The 21,060-nt window shown below is 38.6% G+C and overlaps 1 protein-coding gene across 4 annotated transcripts; it reads left to right on the top strand.

Moving 5' to 3' along the window:
- Positions 1-3,488: 3,488 nt before the first annotated feature.
- On the top strand, positions 3,489-20,621 carry hecw2a (HECT, C2 and WW domain containing E3 ubiquitin protein ligase 2a). Of its 4 annotated transcripts, none has more exons than XM_079618479.1 (27): positions 3,489-3,616; positions 4,229-4,298; positions 4,416-4,585; positions 4,735-4,877; positions 5,419-5,519; positions 5,612-6,363; positions 7,353-7,680; positions 7,788-7,886; positions 8,082-8,232; positions 8,522-8,625; positions 8,781-8,905; positions 9,907-10,092; positions 10,440-10,511; positions 12,585-12,669; positions 12,755-12,851; positions 13,011-13,094; positions 13,798-13,886; positions 14,173-14,293; positions 15,696-15,809; positions 16,041-16,193; positions 16,278-16,376; positions 16,529-16,658; positions 17,799-17,945; positions 18,024-18,138; positions 18,264-18,349; positions 18,800-18,912; positions 19,030-20,621. In XM_079618479.1, exons 3-27 carry the CDS (start codon positions 4,445-4,447, stop codon positions 19,139-19,141), a joined length of 3,747 nt encoding a protein of 1,248 aa, XP_079474605.1. In that variant the 5' UTR covers positions 3,489-3,616; positions 4,229-4,298; positions 4,416-4,444; the 3' UTR covers positions 19,142-20,621. The 4 variants fall into 4 exon arrangements, with proteins under 4 accessions (XP_079474605.1, XP_079474604.1, XP_079474603.1 ...); XM_079618478.1 differs by having other exon boundaries at positions 10,440-10,520; XM_079618477.1 differs by having other exon boundaries at positions 10,377-10,511.
- The last annotated feature ends 439 nt before the right edge of the window (positions 20,622-21,060 follow it).

The following is a 21,060-nucleotide window of genomic DNA, read 5'->3' as shown; positions in this document are numbered from 1 at the left end:
CCCACATCACTTTCCTATTCCTCACACTTATTTCTTAGCTTCTAAAGACTCTTAGATATTTGAATTAAAATAATTTCAATCTTCTTCATTGTGTTTATCGATAACAATATCAGATTGTTATGACGATATTCTCTTAGAAGCCGAGAAGGATTGTGTTTGCTAGCTGGAACCCATTTGCCAACCAATTGAAATAACTGAGCTCTTTTACATTCATTAAAGATTAATTAAATACCTTATTCTCAAACCATTAAGGTCAATAGCCATCATCATAGCCAAGTGCTCTAACAGACGACAGGCCAGAAGAGTTCCTATCTGGTCCTAGTCCAGACAATTACAGTTCAGGCCAGGTCTGATCCAGGATTCAGGTCAAGGTTCTCGATCATTCCGGCCTTTTCCTCAAATCCCCATTCAAACACATCCAGTCCATAGACGTGCTTCCACACAGTTGCCACCATTCGCCCCTCTCTCGCCACAGCAGTTCTCCCGTCCAGGCCCCGCTCCACCCCGGCGTCAGGCATGGCGCCTCAGGGGCGGGATCACCTGGCCACACGGGAGTCTGCAGGTCGTAGACGGAGCCCAAATGTGCGGCACACACTCAGCCCGGACAACCTTCGGAGCTTAGCCGAGCGTGGTGGAGCCGAGCAGGCTGGAGTTGGACTCCTCAGAGCCAACAGTGATACAGACCTGGTCAGTTCTCAAGGGCGATCCTCACTCACAGCGTCTACTTTAGAGTTCACTATGGGCCGGGGCCAGAACTTGGTCATCTCATGGGATATCAAGGAAGAGGTGGATGCCACTGACTGGATTGGCCTGTATCACATAGGTAAGGCTTGGTGTTTTTGTGACTAACATCTAAATTCCAGTAGTTCTGGGTTTTGCTGATATGAACCAGTCTGTTTGCTCTACCTTACACAAATAAAAACTTGTATGTGCAATTAACTAATAGTTTTCAAATGAGTTTGAATCGATTTAATTTTGTCATGTTTAGATATCTCATTAGAATCCTCATTTTATTTAGTCATGAATTTATCAGTTTTTACATATTTATTTTAGTTGTTACTAGTGATAATGTGCCAAGCTGTGGGGTTGTCTCTAAAAGAGACAACATCTTGTAACATGCAGATGGTTTTCAAAACATGATTTGGGCTCCTTTTACCATGCATATGAGGGTGACACTGGCCACATACAGTATTTAAAGAAAGAGATGTTAACACATGATGCCACATAACTCAAAAGGGGCGACAGACAACACAGCCAGTGATATTTTGTCAGGCCATCACACATACTGGGAACCAGTTAATACAAAATTACAAATTATTAAGTACATTTTTAAATAATAAAAATAAAACACAAAAAGTATTCTTGTCGATTCATAAGGTTACAAAGGTCATAACGTTGCAGTCTATGTGGAGGACAGAAGGCAAAAATATCTTAATTTGTGTTCTGAAGATGAACGAAGGTCTTATGGATTTGCCCGGTCTCACCCCAAAATGTCATATACTGACGGGTCTTGACCATACGTCAACATACGACGAAAAGGGTATCCCTATAACGTCAATATGAGACGCAGACATAGGCGCACCAGCAGCGCCTCCTAGCGGTACCCTAACGCATACCTAAACCCAACCATACCCGAATCGTCACACATGGACGTTAAAGGGTACCCTTTTCGTCGTATGTTGCCGTATATGGTCAAGACCATAGACAGTAGGGTCAAGACCCGTCAGTATGTGACGTTTTGGGGTGAGACTGTGTTAATTTGGAACAACATGAGGGTCAGTAATTAATGACAGAAATTTCATACTTTAATAACTTTGTTATGGTGTGATACAAAGTTTAAAAATTGCTCACAAAAGTATAGACTACAACAGAGAAACACAATATAGTACAAGTAGAATTTAAATGAAAAGCAGCAGGACTCTACCAGACATGCTGTTAGGCGTGTTTACTAGATGATAGCAGACAGATCCAATCACCCTCTGTGCCCTTCAGTTCTCATCCTCAAACACTAAGATCACAATTCTCACTGTCATGTAAAAATATGAGACCGGAGCAAAGCGATACATCTGGGCACAAGGCCACTAACCGTCGACTTGAAGGCCAGCAAAACTTCTTTACCTGCACAGGGGTCTTATCTCTAGGGGGCTCTTGGTTTCAACGACTAAGCAAACATTCAGTAATGGCCTCAATGTAATCTCTCCCACTTGTTCATTAGTAGATGACTAATGCTGTGCAATGCAATTTACAGAGCCGCTGTAGATTCTATTCTGCTTGTAAAATGTGTCATCCTTGTGGGGCACTGTTCTGCAAATGTGGTTTATTTTACCTCCTGTGTCACCCATTTGTCACCTGAAAATGTCCAAAAACTTTTTTTCAGATGAGACCTGTCCATCAAACATGTGGGACTGCAAGAACCGTGGGGTTAACGGTTCACAGTGTGGTCAGATTGTCTGGAGGCTGGAGGCAGGGTCCTACTTCCTTGAAGGTGAGTGACAGAACTTGATGTCATAAAATATTTCATGGACTAGGAGGTTAGACAAAAGTAGAGATACATACTTTTGTAATGGCATGCACTTGTTTTACATTCTTGATGCTCAGACATGTTAGAAATTCCTACGGTTATAAATATGAAATGTAATTTTCTTTGTGTTATAAAATATCACGCTGACTCTACGAATATGCTGGGCAGATTTGTTATACTGGCACTCTTCTGGTTATCTCTTCTAGCTGAGACAAGGATCTGTTTTAAATACTACCATGGAGTCAGTGGTGCGCTGAGAGCCACAACTCCCTGCATCACAGTCAAGAACCCCAGAGCCTCGGTCAGTGTGTGTGTGTGTGTGTGTGTGTGTGTGTCAACAGAAGATATTATTCCTGTGTAAAGACAGCATTTTAGCTCACAAAAGCACATGGTGTGGTAAAGTGCTTGTCTTTTCAATCCAATTTAGCGTAAAACAGTTGTTAGTCTGATCAAATAATAAATCATACAAGATATAATAAAACCCTTCTGGAGATTCAAATGGAAGGTCAAGCACTGCAGGATGAGGTAAACAACACAATGTGCTTTGGTTTTACAGATAATTTAAATACCATTATACACATGACTTGAACACAGCATGGAACATTACCATTCAAATGTTTGGGGTTTAAAAATAAATAATAATAATACTTTATTCAACAATGATGCACTAAATTGATCAAAATTATAGATAATGTATTTATAATGTTACAAAATATTTTTATTTCAAATAAATCCTGTTCTTTTGAAATTTATATTCATCAAATAATCTATATTAAAAAAAAGAGTTTCACAATATTACTATTTTTAAGGCCCGATGACGATAACTAGCGATAATGATAAAGATATCGTTCTAAAAATCATTCACAATTATAACAATAATGGCATCAATATTGTTGGAATCACTTTCAAAAAAATTTTTTCCCAACTAATAAATTATAAAAAACAAGAGAGCCAATCAGAATCCATCCTGCTTTAAAGAGCTCGAGTGACAAAACTGCAGCAGATGCCCGTTGGTGTGGGCGCAAATATATTAGTTAGTATAGTTCGTTATTTTTAGTGTTTTTATGTTATTTTGATCAAATAAATGCAGCCGAGGTGAGCATATTCTAAAATCTTGCTGACCCCAAGCTTTTAAATGTAATTGGCGTATTTGGTAGTTTTTAATTTCAAACATAGCCTATATATTTTTCACTGTTTTTAATTCAAAAAACTGTCTTTACTGGCTCACAATATCTGTGGAATATTGAACATGTTTATTAGCAAATGATATTATAAACAGTACTGTAGCTGTCTTGCTACAGGCCAGACTATGATTGGTAAAGGTTAGCCGTCTATGAGGTGCTAAGTGCTAAAGGGCTATTTCACTGCTCAGTTCCCATAAGTGCAGCCTGTGCAGGCCATTTATCATGTCGTTGGATGGATGGAATGGAATCAGTCATGTACATGGGAGCTCTCTCCTCGACACCTGTCTTCCTGTAGAGTTTCAACTCTACTGAAACACACTTGAGCCAGATAATCACACTTGGACAGTTGTATTTCTGTTTTCTGTGTCAAGTAACCTGATAATACAGGATGACTACAGTGATAAATTATGAATGATAAACTATTAAGATACTTATTATTACTTATATTTATCACTGCAAGTCTATGTTCAGAAGAAGGCTAACTGTATGTAGCCACTCATATATGTCGACGATATTATTCTAGGTCGACGGTCAAGATGATGGACAACAAGCTTCAGAGAGCAGTCGAAAATTGGTCAGCTTTACCCTATCAGGTGTGTAAGAGACAAAGAGGATTCAACTAAATGTCAATGACTTATGACGTTATCCTTCTCCATAGATTTATCCATGCGTTTTTTTCATATTACTAATTAGACTGTTGTTTGTTTTAGATATCCGGGCTGTGGGGCTGAAGAAGGGGATGTTTTTTAACCCAGACCCTTATTTGAAGATGAGCATTCATCCAGGCAAGAGAAGTTGCTTTCCGACCTTTTCCCATCATGGCCAAGAGAGACGATCCGGCATTACAACTAACACTACTAATCCTGTGTGGCATGGAGAGGTGACACACACACAAACACACACTCACCCTTAAAGAGACACAAATTCTCTAATGCAGACTGTGGAAATACAAATATGTTCACAGTCATGAACTGAAACAGTTGATGATGTTTTTGTTTTCCAATTCTCTCTTTGCTTTTCCATGTATAGAAACACACTTTTGTGGCTCTTATGACAGACGTATTAGTGATTGAGATTAAAGACAAGTTTGCTAAAAGTCGACCAATTATTAAACGCTTCCTGGGTCAGTTGAACATTCCAGTGCAGATGCTGCTGGAGAGACATGCGTCAGGGTGAGTGTCACGGCAAGGTCTCATCTGATCGTCACCACACCACAATCAGTAATACACTACCGTTCAATATACTGTATAAAAGGTTTTTTTTTTTTTTTTTTTAGAAATTGTTACTTTTATTCATTAAGGATGCATTAAATTGATCAATAGTGACAGTAAAGCTATTAATAATGTTACAAAAGATTGATCTTTCAAATAAATAACTGTTTTCAGCGTTGATAATAAAAACAAATGTTTCTTGAGCACCAAATACGCATATTAGAATGATTTCTGAAGGATCATGTGTCACTGAAGACTTGAGTAATGATGCGGAAAATTCACATTAAATTATATATTAAAATATAACAATATAGAAAACAGCTATTTCAAATTGTAATAATATTTCATTAATTTTCATTACATATTTCTTCTATTTTTATTACTTTTGTACTGTATTTTTGTTCAAATAAATGCAGCCTTAGTGAGCACAAAAAACTTCTTTCAAAAACATTAAACACATCTTACTGACAATGTCAATTAATACATGTTTATATGGCTACAGGAACCAATCACTGAGCTTCTCTCTATGCCGTCGTTTGCCCACTGATCATGTGAGTGGTCAAATGCACTTTAAAGTGGATATCACATCTATAGGCCAAGATGGTGAGATCACATACAAACACATTTGGTCTGGCTAAGCTTAAAGCTACTAATTTTTAAATGGTTTTGAAATAACTTATACCCACCTCTCATAGATGTTTCCCATGAGACGATTCTGGGGGCAACAGCCCTCAATGGAGCTCCTGGAACCCCTTCAGATGATGAAGAGCTGCCCCGTCCTCTCCAGGTCCCATCAGCAGGCCCTTCACCCACCGGCTCCCTGGGTTCCCATAGAAATGGGGAAGGCAGAAGCATACCTTCCCCAGACACCGAAATGTATGGGGCCACCCTGGATGATGAGGCCCCTTCTTCTCCAGACCTGCTCCAGGGTTCCTTCAGTGAGCAGCTTGATTCCATTGAGGCCCCTAAGGGCCCGGGAGATAGGCCTTTTGGGGCAGCTTCTCCCAAACTGCGATCCAGCTTTCCCACACACACACGCCTCAGCGCTATGCTGCACATTGACTCTGATGAAGATGAAGAGAGGTCCGCTGTTACGGAAGTCACACATCATACATTTAATGGTGTTTCAAGGACTCAACAAAGACCCCCAAAACCACCAATTACAAAACCTGCACGTGGAGGATCTGTAGAGGAACCTCCAAAAGAGGCTGGGCTGGGGTCTGAAATAGAGACTCTGAATATAGCAGAGGTGCCTCCTGTGCCTGAGGTCATGCCGAGTTCAGTGGGCCCTGAGGTGGAAACTGCCAGTTTGATGGAGAGGCAAGAGGACGTGGAGGCAGAGGAGGAGGAGGAGGAGGGACTGGCACCCAGTGAAGAGCTGGCAACTGAAGTTGATATTTCTTCAATGACATCTGACTGCTGCCCGGTCCCTACATCTGCTTCTCAGGTCAGTTGAAGATTTAGGCTACTGAAAGGAAAATTCACAATTAAAGTGGATCATACAGTGACATACAGTGACATAAGTGGGTCATACAGTGACAGACATACTGTCCAGATCTTTTACAAATCTAGTTTAAAACAGTGTTGTCATTGTTAATAAAAAAATTTTCATTCAGAAATAAAATATAAATTGAAAAAATATGAAATTTAAATAATGAAATTTAAAATGACTAAAACTGAAACACGGAAAAAAATGACAAAAGCCCATAACAAATTGCTAAAACAAACGTTAAAATTAACGTTTTAAAAGTTAAAATGAATACTGAAAATATAAAAATAAAATAAATAAACACTATGATAGTGTATTTATAAAAATGTCACTTGTTGTTAGAAGTGTAGTCTTTGTGTTCATGTTGAAACACTTATACTATGTTATTAAAAAGTAATAACATATTTATATTTACACCATTAATGTGTATTTTAAAATATATCTTATAAATTGCTCCACAAGTTGCCACTTGCCTTGTCATAAAAATGAACAAATTCCCTAATATTATGTTGGTGGCACCAGCCACATGACTTTTAAGAAATAATAATAAAAGATTGTGACAAACTCCATAATATAGTTTTCTTTTCAGAAATGTCATTCTTTTAAGGAGTATTTATTTTTGATAAATTCGTTTTTTTATATGATATCAGGACTGTTTAATCACCTGATATTTTTTATATATGCCCTAAAAATCTCAATTAAAAAATTAAAAATCATATGAATAGAGAAATATAAATCTATGAACTGCTTTGTATTGTACATTGTATTATTATTGTATTATATTGTATGTATTTATGATTAAATTAATAGGTAGGTAAAAATAATGAGTGCCACATCATCAATCCACCTGGCTCTTGCACTCTTGCACAAACATTAATACATGTTTGATGCTAATAAAAGCAGAGAGAGGTGAAGGTAATCTTTCTCTATGAACTTGATCTTTATAGGAAGCAGAACAGGGGGCAGATGCAGCCATTGACCCAGGGGGAGAAGATCTTTCAGATGATCCACCCACAACTTATGAAGTTGCTGAGACTGCTGAAGAAACCCACCCAACTAATGAGCAAGTGAGGGACGCTCCAAAACCAGAACCATCAGCCAATGAGGAGGAGGAATGTGAAGATGTGACCGAGGACACGATGTCCAGAAGGTGGAGCCTGGAAGCAACAGCAGGTGTGTCACAGGAGGACGAGGAAGAGGAGGAGTTAATGCCATCAGGTGACGGAGAATCTGGGGATTCCGAGACCTTCGTTACCGAGACTGAATCAGAATCAGGTATTCACAGAACCATTGAGCTGGCCTTCACTTGACAATTAAATGGAAAATTAATCAAATATGAGTTTGGAAATACATCCTGATTCTGTATGAAAAATGGTGCGCAGGTGTCCCTCAGATAAACGGAGACCAGCGTGTGAGTTCCCTGCCATCTGTAAGACAAGACGTCCACAGATACCAGCGTGTGGACGAGCCCTTACCTCCCAGTGAGTGTGTGTATGTGTTTCTGTACATTCGCATGTGCTTTTCTGTTGTTTATGTGTCTGTAGATAGGCTACTTTGCTTATGTTTGTTTGTTTGAAAAGACAATTTCGCCAAATTATTTGATTTAGGCTTGATGACACAATCAGGCACCATCACATCCTACTCTCCATTCTCATTTCTCACCTTACTTTTCTCAGACTGGGAGGCTCGTATTGACAGCCATGGCCGTATCTTCTTTGTGGATCATGTGAACCGCACCACCACGTGGCAGAGACCCACCGGCCCACCTGCCCCACAGGGTCTGACCCGCTCCAGCTCCATACAGCAGATGGAGCAACTCAACCGCAGGTTAGAGCTCATGAATATTGAAAACAAAAACAAAAACAAAAAAACAATAATAATAAGAATACAAATTTAAAAAATAAATGTTTTACACATTCACTCATTAATGAGAAGTTACTGATCAGATACAATGTGGATTTAGTAAAATATTAAGTTATGACTGATTTATAAGCTCATGTTTCACTGGGTCAAAACTGCTCGGGAATATGAAAGGTGTATACACTTTTTTTTTTTAATACAGTTAGAGGGTTAATGCATTACCGAAAGTGTGATTGCTGTATTTTCTTTCTGGCAGGTATCAGAGTATTCGTAGGACAATGACCAGTGAAAGATCTGAGGAACCGAGAGTGGATGATCCTCCTCCTGAAGAAACAGACCTGCTGTCCCACTCCATCTCTGGTAAGCTGTCAATCAAAGTAAGAACTACAGATGATAGATAGTGTCTGGGAAAGTGAATGAATGCTACGCTGAGATGAATGTTAGATGACTGAGGCTGGGCAGAATGAGAGGTTGTTGTTCAGTCTGTGTTTGTTGATGTGTCTGTTCTCATGTAGAATACCGGCGGGACGGCTTTATGGGTCAAGCCAGCTCACGTTCTCGTCTGGCTTTGCTGCTTCAGTCTCCTGGTGCAAAGTTCCTCTCCAGTCCAGACTTCTTCTCTGTTCTGCATTCTAATCCTGTGAGCTAAAGCACACAGAGACACAGATATCAGTGCTTACACGCACACCTGAAACTAAGTCATTGATAATGTATAGCCGGGCATTATTACAAAACTACGGAGCCCCGCACATTACATGTGGGGGAAAAAACAAGTTTGTGGCCAAAAATTCCCTCATTTTAGATCAAATGTGGCAATATAATTCAATTAAACAGAGGGAATGAATTAGTAACTAACTATAGTTAACTAAAACAATTGAATCAAATAATAAAATCAAGTATTAATAAGTAATTGGAGCAAATTCTTAATTTTTGGCATCAATATATATTTTTTCTTTCCTGTGTCAAATGCGTGGCTCTGTACAAAACAAACCCAGATGGGAATTTCAAAACCTTTTTTTTTAAGTAATGACGACGGACTCAACATTATCCAGCTTATTATACAGTATGCTTACAAACTTAATGATGATCTTACTTGTAGATTTGCTTAAAGATTGTGTTAAGCAAGATAGTCTATTAGAACATAACACTGCCTAGCAACAAGACGAATGCTGCAGCACTATTACAATTTTAATTTATATTATTATTATTAATGTGTAATCCAAGTAACAGTTTTTTTCGGAACTATAGTTAGCAAACATATTTAGCTCCATTGTAAAATGTCTTCCTCCTATTTTAAGATCTGTCTCACCCATGTCTTTGTGTCTCTTACATAGTTTTTCTGAGCAATGTTTTCATCTTTTTGCTTTAAATGGGGACTCCTGAGCTTCTAGACATCTAGCAAAGGTTTTATGCTCACTGTTTATTTTCAAATACAGAAGTCCTCTCAGATCATTTTTACTGTTCAGTAGCTGTGTTTTGAGTCGCAAAATGTTGCCAATTTGCTATTCTAAATTGCTATGAAATTAGCAGTGGCATTTTGCTACAGATAATCGTCAAGTATCCAATCAGAATGAAATATTCAGAGAGGCGTGCAATAATTTTGACACATTTCCTAATTTGATCTCTTCATTTCCCTTTCAGAGTGCCTATCGCATGTTCACTAGTAACACGTGTCTGAAGCACATGATCAGTAAAGTTCGACGGGACGCCCAACACTTCGAGCGGTACCAGCACAACCGGGACCTGGTAAACTTCCTCAATCTGTTCTCCAACAAGCAGCTGGAGCTTCCACGGGGCTGGGAGATGAAACATGACCAAACTGGAAAGGTGTGTGTGATTTCTCCTTCTGTAATTGTGCTCTTGTTCTGTCTTAGGGGCATAGACCTGCATACGAGTAGTCTGACAGAACAAACTGTACAGACAGAAACTGAAATCTGAGTTAGTGTGTTTATGTAGGACTGTCTGGTTGTCTTCTTGATGCCCAATTAGTGTTTCTGACAGGAAAAAAATTAACAGAGGCTTGTCTTATTTATTCTTAAGGGCCCATTAGTTTTTTATGTTTCATGGACAGCTGTTTGCTCAAAGTCTGTTTATGTGTTTATGCATCACAGGCCTTCTTTGTGGATCATAACTGTCGTGCCACAACGTTTATTGACCCGCGGCTGCCCTTACAGAACTCCCGGTCCAGCGGCCTGCTGGTTCATCGACAGCACCTGTCCCGCCAACGCAGCCACAGTGCAGGAGAGGTACATATGGTACATATTTCAGTAATACATTACATTTTACAAAGTTTGGGATCAGTAGGATTTAAAAATAAATGTATATTATTATTAAAGCTACACTGTGTATTTTTTTAAGTTGATTCTTAGCAAAAACCACTTTGTTCTTTCAAAATGATATGTGCTCATTAATGTATAATTACTTCTACCAACTAATCAAGTATTCTCGTAGGCGTAGAATGTGCCATTTATAATACATACGGGTGAGCTGCTCGAATGGCAGAAGCCATGTTGCACCTCCATCTTGAAAATACATTAGCCAAAGAGGGACATACCTGGAAATTCAAACTTCGTCTTTCACGTTTTTACACTCAGTGGCACCGTCACAAATGCGAGGGGGAGATTACTCGCGACTGCCGTCAGATTCGAAATAATACGGCCACCGTAGGAGTTAAAACGCCCTCGGAATGGGAGGGGCTAGAAAGTAATATTCAGTTGGTAGTCATATACAGTTTCACCGCTAGATGGGAGTAATTCCATAGACAGTATATAAACTGGACACAGCGACCCCATAGGTTTCAACGGAGAGAAATGAAGTCAATTAGAAGCACTCACTTCCTGATCGCAAGGCGAACTGCGCAGACTCAAACTGAGCTTGATGATGTAGATGTGACGTGAGCAACCTGTAGGTCTTCTAGTAGCTGTGCCGAGAGAAATCTGAATCATTCCCTTCCGAATCTCGCAGAGACGGAGAGCGTGAGTATTAGCTGTCCATGAGCTAGCAGCGGGAGCAACTTTATCACTATCTATGGGCTTATCCCTTGACTTTATGCCTCCACGTCCTCCCGATTGCTTGCGAGCTCCTCTGCCTGTCCATACGGTAATTTTTCGACTTGTGCGACAGAGTCGCGGGGGTATGACGCAATCGTTAGCCTATTTTTACCAAAACTGCTTCTACGGGGCCATAACGTAAGGTACAAGGTAATGGAGCCTTTTATACATTTTCGTGTTTCTTTAGAAATAAACAATGGACAAACGGTGTCTTTAAACGCCTCAGATGTAAAGTTATTCGCTGTCAAAGTGACGCCAAAATGAATGGGAGTCAATGGAATGCTAACAGCAGGTGGGGGTCCGCTAGCCAATGGCGGTGCCCGGGGATGCTTCAGTGTCTTCCGAAACACTGCCCCCCTGAGTAATTCCTACACAGTGTAGCTTTAAGCTAGGACGCTGTCACGTTTCTTCAAGGAATAAGGAATACGAACGACTAAGAACACTTCCAATAGACTTTACTGGAAAACAGGAGAAATATGACACATAATCCTAGACAATAACCAACAAAGGGCTGAACAGAATAGGGAGTATATATAAACATAGTAAATGAGGGAACTAAACAGGAACAGCTGGACAATGATTAACTTATGGGTGAGCAAGGTGGCAAATGAGGAAATCAGGAGAACAGGGAAAGAGCAAATAGAAAAAGTCACCATCAGAAACGCAAAACATAACATGATTTTGACAGATGCATTAAAATTACAAAAATTACTGTTCTTTTGAACTGTCTACTCATCAAAGAATCCTAAAAAAAGGTTTCCACACAGTTTCTACAAAAAATATTAAGCAGCACAATTGGTTTCTACAATGATAATAATAAGGAATCTTTCTTGAGCACCAAATCAGCATATTAAAATTATTTCTGAAGGATTGTGACACTGAAGACTGGAGTAATGAATGACTGTAGAAAATTCAGCTTTGCCATCACAGGAAAATGTTTAAAAATATATTAAAATGGAAAATATTTAGCAATATTACGGTTTTACTGTGTTTTTTTTTCTTGGTGAGCATAAGAGACTTCTTTCAAAAACATTCCCAAACCCAAACTTTTGAACAATAGTGTAGAGTAAAATAAAGAGATAAATAAAATAATGTTTTGTCATTTTGTCAGTTGCGTTGTTTCTATTTCTCTCCATTCGCACTGGGTATCTCTGCCCATCTCATTGCTCCTTCACGTGTTTTTAATGTGCTGTATATTGTTTTCTTACATCTAATAAACTCAAATGGGGGCACACTATGGAATTGTGAAATCCTCCTGTGATGTTTCAGGTAACAGATGACTCTCGCTCTCCAAGTCCTCCTGTCCAGGGCCGGTCATCAAGAAACAGTCAGTACCAGGATATGGTGCCTGTGGGTGAGTGTGTGCGCTCACATTTACAGTGTGACACTGACATATCATCACATGAGTACAGACACATTACACATCTGTGTTTTTACAGCTTATAATGAGAAGATTGTCGCCTTTCTGCGACAACCCAACATTTTTGAGATTCTGCAAGAAAGGCAGCCAGAGCTCGTGAGAAATCACTCCCTTAGGTACATATTTCTGCAGTTTTACGTTTCATCCACAGATGGCAACAGAGAGGCCAGAATTTCATACTGCACCTTTGAGAGATTGTGCTGTATTTATTTATCATTTTCATGCTACAATAGCTAAATGCTAAAAGTTTTTCATATGTTTTATGGTTGTTTCAGAGAGAAGGTCCAATTCATCCGCAATGAGGGGCCTGCTGGGTTGACCCGTCTGTCTAGTGATGCAGACCTGGTTATGTTACTCAGGTTAGTGTGCACCTTTTGCAACATGTTTAATTACAGCTAACCGTGTGCCTGCCTGTTTCCCTTTGCCTGAGATACGCATGCATTTGAGTGTGTATGTACAGTACACTACCATTAAAAAATTAGTATGATTTAAAAAAAAGAAAGTAATACTTTTATTCCTCAAAGATGTCTTAAATTGATCAAAAGTTACAGTAAAGACACTTACATTGTTACGGAAGATTTCAATTTAAAATAAATGCTGTTCTTTTGATATTTCTATTCATAAAAGAATCCTGGAAAAAAGTATCACAGTTTCCACAAAAATATTAAGCATCACAATTATTTTCAACATTGATTAGTAAGAAATTTTCCTTGAGCACCAAAACAGCATATTAGAATGAAAGACTGGAGACTGGAGTAATGATTCCGGAAATTCAGCTTTGCCATCACAGGAATGCATTCAAATAGAAAACAGTGATTTGAAATTGTAATAATATTTTTTGTTTTGTACTGTATTTTTTTATTAAATACATGCTTCCTTGGTGAGAATTTATTTCAAAAATATTAAACATATTTTCAGACCCCAAACTTTTGAATGGTAGTGTATATGTTAAAAAAAAAAGAAAAGAAAAAAAGCGGTGTGCACATTTTATGATGGCTGACTTTGTACACCTAGCTCAGGGTAGAATACACATACCTGTTACCTGGCCCTCTCTCCTTGCAGCCTGTTTGAAGAGGAAGTGATGTCATATGTGCCGCCCAATGCCTTACTGCTCTCCAGCTACTGTCATGCCTCCCCACAGAGCTCCCCTGGTGAGAGGTCACATGACCCGGACTCGCATCTAAATAAATAATTTCCTTTCCCCCCCTTTTTCCTGCCTTGTGTCCTTGATTACAAGACTAAATAATGAGAAGTGGAAGACCCTCTGGACTTTATTGGAATGTTTACCTGATCACGCATGTTTAAAACAGTTATTCTGTTCATAATATAGCCTATGCTTTTAAATGTTGGAAGAGCCTTGCATTGTGGATACTAGATTTGCCAAGTTTGTTAATCTCAGTTTTCGTTCCAGATATTCACATCTTCTCTTGCTCACAGGAACTCCACGGGCCAATGCTCGAGCCCCTGCACCCTACAAGCGTGATTTTGAGGCCAAACTAAGAAACTTCTACCGCAAATTGGAGACCAAGGGCTACGGGCAGGGGCCGGGAAAAGTGAAGTAAGTTCCATCTTTACATTTTTTTGAGGAAATATAAATAATTCTCTACTATTCTCTCTAATATTCAACAAGCAGCTAATGTTCACTTCTTATTATATCCCTAATCTTGTGTGTGCAGTTCAGGGGTTGGTTGAAAGCATTCAAATCCTGTCTAATTGAGTCTACCCAGCTAACAGGGAACATTCTCAGAACTTTTTGGCAAGGTTCTCTCAAAGTTATGAACAAACATTCCACCAGTAACATTAACAGAATGTTCTTTCAAAGATGATTTAATAATGTTCTCAAAACACGAGCCCCAAAAAAATGTTTTATACATTATTTTCATTGAAATTGTTTTAGTTGGACATTCATCTAAAAACTGTTTTTAATATTTACTTTTGAATGTTCTCTGAACAGTCTGAAATGTTCCCATCCCTTAATGTTTGCAAAATTATCGAATGGAATGTTCCCTTAACGTTTTTAAAATACAGTACCTGTCAAGATGTTTTTCAAAGAAATCTCTTTTGCTCACCAAGGCTGCATTTATTCATTAAAAATACAGTAAAATTAGGAATGTTGTGAAATATTATTACAATTTAAAAGAATTGTTTTCTATTTTAATACATTTAAAAATGTAATTTATTCCTGTGATCAAAGCTGAATTTTCAGCATCATTATTCCAGTCTTCAGTGTCACAGGATCCTTAAGAATGTTAAGTAGCACAACTGTTTTCAGCATTGATAATAATAATAATAATAATAAATATTTCTTGAGCAGCAAATCAGCATATTAGAATGATTTCTGAAGGATGATGTGACAGCGGAAACTGGAGTGATGATGCTGAAAAATCAGCTTTGCATTACAAGAATTAGGAATATATATATTTTTTTTCATATTCAAATAGAAAACAGTTCTTTTAATTTGTACTATTATTTCGCAATGTTTTAACTGTTTATTTTTATTAAATAAATGCAGCCTTGATGGGCATAAGAGACCTCTTTCAAAAACATTAAACATTGTAATGTTTCCAAATATTTGACAGGGAAAAAATGGATGTTTTGAATGTTCAGAGAAGGTTAAAAAATAACCTTTGTATAACTTAATGGGAACGTTAGCAAAACATTCTTAGAACATACTTTTGTTAGCTGGGTAATATTTAAAATAAGTAAAACAAATTGATAAATGTTAATTTTTAAACTAGTTTTTGTTTCTACCTAGTAATAAAAATTGTAGATATTAAATACTTGGTTGTTTCTAAAACTTGAATTTGTTCTAGATTTTAGACACAACACTACGGTGCGTCACAATGTCAAGGCAAACTGTCAGCACTAATACAAAATATGGAACCACTTTTGTCATGATTATGTTAATTTGTCCTTCTCTAGAATCTTTGTGTCCTGATATGGTTTCTATCACTTTCTAGGTTAATAATTAGAAGAGATCACCTGCTGGAGGACGCTTTCAATCAGATCATGTGTTATTCCCGCAAAGACCTCCAGAGGAGCAGGCTTTATGTCAGCTTTGTTGGAGAAGAAGGGTTGGTATACATATTTTCGATCAAAGTGAAATATGTTTCTAATTATTTTGACCTGTATGTTATTGAGATCATGTGAAATCTCTACATTACAACAGGTGTGTTCATCTCATTGTAAATGGCAAACTTAATTCAAATGAAGATCCCTTTTTAGTTCTATCATTTTACATTTTGTAATTTAAACCACATCACTGTATTATTACATGTGTGCATTGTTTTTATCTTCTTCTTCAGATTGGACTATAGTGGTCCATCCAGAGAGTTCTTCTTCCTGGTTTCCCGAGAGCTGTTTAACCCATACTATGGACTATTTGAATACTCAGCTAATGACACTTACACTGTGCAGATCAGCCCCATGTCAGCCTTTGTGGACAACCATCACGAGTGGTAATCAGCCGATAGATGAATGGATGGATTTAATTTGCAATCGATGTCCAAAGGGCATTTTCAGACTTATGTTGTGTTTCTTAGGTTCCGGTTCAGCGGACGCATTCTGGGTCTTGCTCTAATTCACCAGTACCTGTTGGATGCGTTCTTCACCCGACCCTTCTACAAAGGCCTTCTTCGCATGTGAGTCTTTTTATTGAGGACTAAAGGATTATTCATATTTGCTTCATGAAATGTATCACAGGTTTCTCTTTTTCTTGATTGAACTACTCCAGACTTTTCCAGTTGTTGTATAATTCTGTCACATTATATGTAATGTATTTTTTTCTTTGTAGCCCATGTGATTTGAGCGATCTAGAGTTTCTGGATGAGGAGTTTCATCAGAGTCTGCAGTGGATGAAAGACAATGACATTGAGGATATGCTGGACCTCACCTTTACTGTCAATGAGGAAGTGTTTGGACAGGTCTGAATGGCTCATGTTTGTTTGTGGGTGTTTGTGTGGTTCAGATAAATCCTAAATTTTTTGGTCCCCAAGAGGAAAACAGATTATAAATCACACTAAGTGACGTGTTTTGAAAATGTTAAAATGCAGAAAGTCTTCTGTGGTGTTTAGGGTTAGGGGATAGAATCTACATTTTGTACATTACAAAAATGATTATGTCTATTGAGTGTAGATAAAACATGAGAACACATCCAACACAATGCGCGTGCGTGCGTGTGTATGTGTGTGTGTCATCAGTACCGTATATTTAGAGTCTCTAAATATTTGAACACTATTCTATATCTAGAAAAGTCCTTAACCCTAGCAAGAGTAACATGTCATCAACAATGTTATTTTTATACTATTATAGTTTTTTTAAATGATTAATATGAATTATTATTAATAATAATATTTTTTCATTTTTATATTTTCATTTAAGTTTTAGTAATTTTATGTGCTATTGTCATTTTAAAAATGTTAGCATTATTTTTATTTCAGTTTTAGTAATTTTAGTACAGTAATTCAACTTTTTATTTATTTATTTCAGTTAATCTCAAAACAACTTTTATAAAGGCCATTATTTTTTAATAACAACACTGGTCCACTGTTAGTGGTGTTTGCTAAGGCTGTGTGTCCACCAAAGCGTTTTTTCACACGGCTGGCGTGTTTTTTCAATTGTTTTCAATGGGAGCGCCGCGTTTTTTAAACGCCATGAGCGTAACGAGGTGCTGAGCATCTTTTTCACGCTGAAGCGCTGAGCGCTCTGCGTTTTTTACAGGTCACCGAGAGTTAAAGAATGTTCAACTTTGGGTAAAACGCAGCGCTCATCACTGTCACTTTTTACCCAACCGTCCAATCACAGTGGAGGAGGGGCGGGACTAAAAAAATCTGCATCTGAACATCATAAACACATGAGAGTAGGGTACCGGTATTTGGATGAGCAAACGTCCTAGCAACAGCTCAGAATATCTTAGCAACGCCATAACAATCACCCAAACCATGCTAACAACACCCTAGCGACCAGAAATGTAAATCAGAAATGTAAAATCTATTTTAGTTAGTTAGCCTATTCGTTGTAAAGTTATATAAACTTAGAGTGAACTGGAGGATTCTTTATGTCAGATTACAGAGCGTGAGCTAAAGCCGGGTGGGTCTGGCATTGCTGTATCAGACAAGAACAAGAAAGAGTACATTGAACGCATGGTGAAGTGGAGGATTGAGAGAGGTGTGGCCCAGCAGACCGAGAGTCTTGTGCGAGGATTCTATGAGGTATGATGTCGTCTGAATCTTTCAAGATGAATGACTTCTAGTTTAACTCCGTTGATCTGAGACCATGTGATTGTGCAGGTTGTGGACGTCCGACTCGTCTCAGTGTTTGATGCCCGAGAGCTGGAGCTGGTCATTGCTGGAACAGCGGAGATTGATTTATCCGACTGGAGAAGCAATACAGAATACAGAGGAGGTATTTTTTTTACTGAAACCGATTCAGGGGTTGTTTCACACCAGGCAAGAATATCACAGAATGTGTAAAAATGTTACAACAGGATATCATAATGTGATTTTTTTTTCTCATCTCTGCCTTTGAAGGTTATCATGACAACCACATAGTGATTCGATGGTTCTGGGCAGCAGTGGAGCGTTTCAATAACGAACAGAGACTACGACTCCTTCAGGTACACTCAGATCTCACTATCACCATGGGTCAGATACACTACCATTCAAAAGTTTGGTGTCTGTTATTTTTATTTTTTTTATAATAAAGTATTTTTATATAAGAGATGAATACTTTTATTCAGCAAGGATGCATTAAATTGATCAAAAGTGACTGTTGAAGAAAAATTATATATCAAGTAAATGCTGTTCAATGTTGAGCAAGAGACTTTTAAAAACATTACCTCATAAAGCTAATGTAGCTCAAAGAGTAGAGCATGTCCTATCAACACCAAAGCTGGGGCTTTGACTCCCAGGGAATGCATGAACTGATACAAATTTCACTTAATGAGCTCATACAGTGTAAAACAAAACCTCTCAAATTGTCATTCTTATCTGAGCTCCCATTTAAAACAAAGCTCTTCTCCTGGTAGATCAGTGACATTAGCCATACGTGCTCTGCTTTCCTCCAGTTTGTTACAGGCACTTCCAGCGTTCCCTATGAGGGCTTTGCCTCCCTGCGGGGCAGTAACGGCCCACGCCGATTCTGTGTGGAGAAATGGGGCAAAGTGACCTCCCTCCCACGGTATTTGAGCTTTTTATGTTTAGTGTCTCACACACACATCTTACTGTGACAGTTATATGTTATCCCACACCGATGTTCAATCAGCTAATGCCATGTTGTCTTTATATGTTTGTATAGGGCTCACACCTGCTTTAACCGGCTGGATCTCCCTCCCTACCCCTCTTTCTCCATGCTCTACGAGAAGATGCTCACTGCTGTGGAGGAGACCAGCACCTTTGGTCTGGAGTGAGCTCCCATCACAGCAAAAGTGCTACGGATTATTATTTTTTTGGCTCACCATACAGACTTTATTTTCATCCCTCACTCTTCACTACAACCTTGGTCACCAGACACTTACAGAATCTTTTTGACAAAGTGGAGCTGGAATATATGCCATCAAATGACTCATTGGGCATGTGCCAACTCATGCTCTATAGTGTATGAACTCAAAGCCTGTGATAACTGCAATCAATTCTTCACACAAAGAGACTTAAGGCCAAAGTATACTTCGACCGTCCGCGTTTCGCAACAGTTAGCGCACTGTCCGCGTAACGTAATTTTCATCATCAGGAGGGTCCGCGGACGTCCACGCACACTGTCCGCGTGCAGCCCAATTTTAGTGTCCACGCGGACGGTGTGCGTACAACAGCGCATGTGCGAGTTGAGCGCTTGAAAATAAAGTCCACTAGATAGTGCGCACGCGCCAAATGTGTCTTTTCGCACTCACGGCCAAAGGAGTATACTTTGAAAGGCGGAGCGGAGCGGAACGCGGAAAATGAAGTATACCTGGGCCTTTACACATTCACAGAAATCAGAGCTGGAATCTTTGTTATCTGGTTTTGGCCTTCAGATTGGTTTAGACCAGTACATTTTGATCTGAGTTTTAGGTCTTTGCCGTTTGTTCTTGACTGAGCTGCTTTTTTAAAAGTCAAAACTATATCTATAGGGTTTAAAGGAACAAAGCTGTGTTGCTTTTTGATGCAGGTCTTTGTCATGGAAAGATAATGTCAGTTAAAAGGGACTTTTTTGGTTTGACTTATGGTTGGCGTTCTTTGTTTTGAAGGGTCTAAATGACATTGATCTTGGCTGCAGTTCTGAAAACTCATTCCTTTAGCCATCTTTTAAGAGAATGAATCCATGAAAACAAAACAGCATGCACACTCTCTTATAGAGACCCTTGCACCAAATGTAGTGGTTGTAGAATAGCAACCTGAACGTCCTAGGTTCAAACCCTGAAAAGAATGACCCATGAACTAGAGTTCCTCTATCACCTCTTGTGCCCTTGAGCAAGACATTTATCACCAGACTGTTCCAGGGGACTTTAAATGTAGTAATTCACTTTGGTCACTGGTTAACTAACAAACACCAACACTCAGTACTTTATATAATGCACACATTTTTTTAAATCCACCTCTCAACCTTTTATGCAACCCGCAAATGTTACTAAAAAAAACTATGAATGTATAAACACTGATCACCATGTGCAATGTGTGCAACAGATATTTGTGTATCAGGAATGGTAGATTTGTTCTTAGAGTTAATCATAAGGAGACCTATTGTTCTAAACTGTGGTGACAGACACAAACAGTGGCCTTGAAATCATCTTTATTAAAATGTATAGTTGGGTGTAGTTAATATCATGGTTGTGTGCAGTCCACTAGAGTCATTTAAAACCAGGGCTCCAGTGGTTAAACCAGTAAAAACAGATTAACACGTTTCTTCTGCTATGGAAAAAAGATAAGAAAAGTGAAAGAAAAAGAAAAAACATGTTTTAGCATGTGTAGGGATTAGCAAGCCAAACTGTATCACCCTTGCACACGTGGTATGACGTGTTTTGGAAATATGACATGGAACAATCTCAGTGAAGGGATTTCTTTTTAATGTAACTACAGATAGAAGCTAAACACACAAATAATGGATGAAAAGTTCCTCATTTTTGGGTGACAAGTTGCACCCCTCGTTTACAGACATGTCGTTTCCGTCTGTGGTCCCTCCACAAGCCCTCTCTCACACACACACACACACACACACACACACACACACACACTCAGCATTACATGGAAATCACGCATTCACACCACACAAATGCAGATCTGGCCAAAGCTCAGATCCTTAGATATGGATTTGTCTTAAAACAGCTCCTTTCTCTATGTAATTGATCTTTGGATA

Source organism: Phoxinus phoxinus (assembly GCF_949152265.1).
Source record: "Phoxinus phoxinus genome assembly, chromosome: 7".
Lineage (NCBI taxonomy): Eukaryota > Metazoa > Chordata > Actinopteri > Cypriniformes > Leuciscidae > Phoxinus > Phoxinus phoxinus.
Note: the sequence above shows the minus strand (reverse complement) of the source record. Positions and strands in the feature narration are given on the sequence as shown.

Bases quoted from the DNA above. Each gene is read 5' to 3' on its own strand.
- hecw2a (XM_079618476.1), top strand. From the start codon at position 4,445: ATGTTTTTTAACCCAGACCCTTATTTGAAGATGAGCATTCATCCAGGC. The intron at 8,626-8,780 runs GTAAGCTGTCAA...GTTCTCATGTAG, and splicing joins GCTGTCCCACTCCATCTCTG to AATACCGGCGGGACGGCTTT. The intron at 16,377-16,528 runs GTGAGTCTTTTT...TTTTCTTTGTAG, and splicing joins TACAAAGGCCTTCTTCGCAT to CCCATGTGATTTGAGCGATC.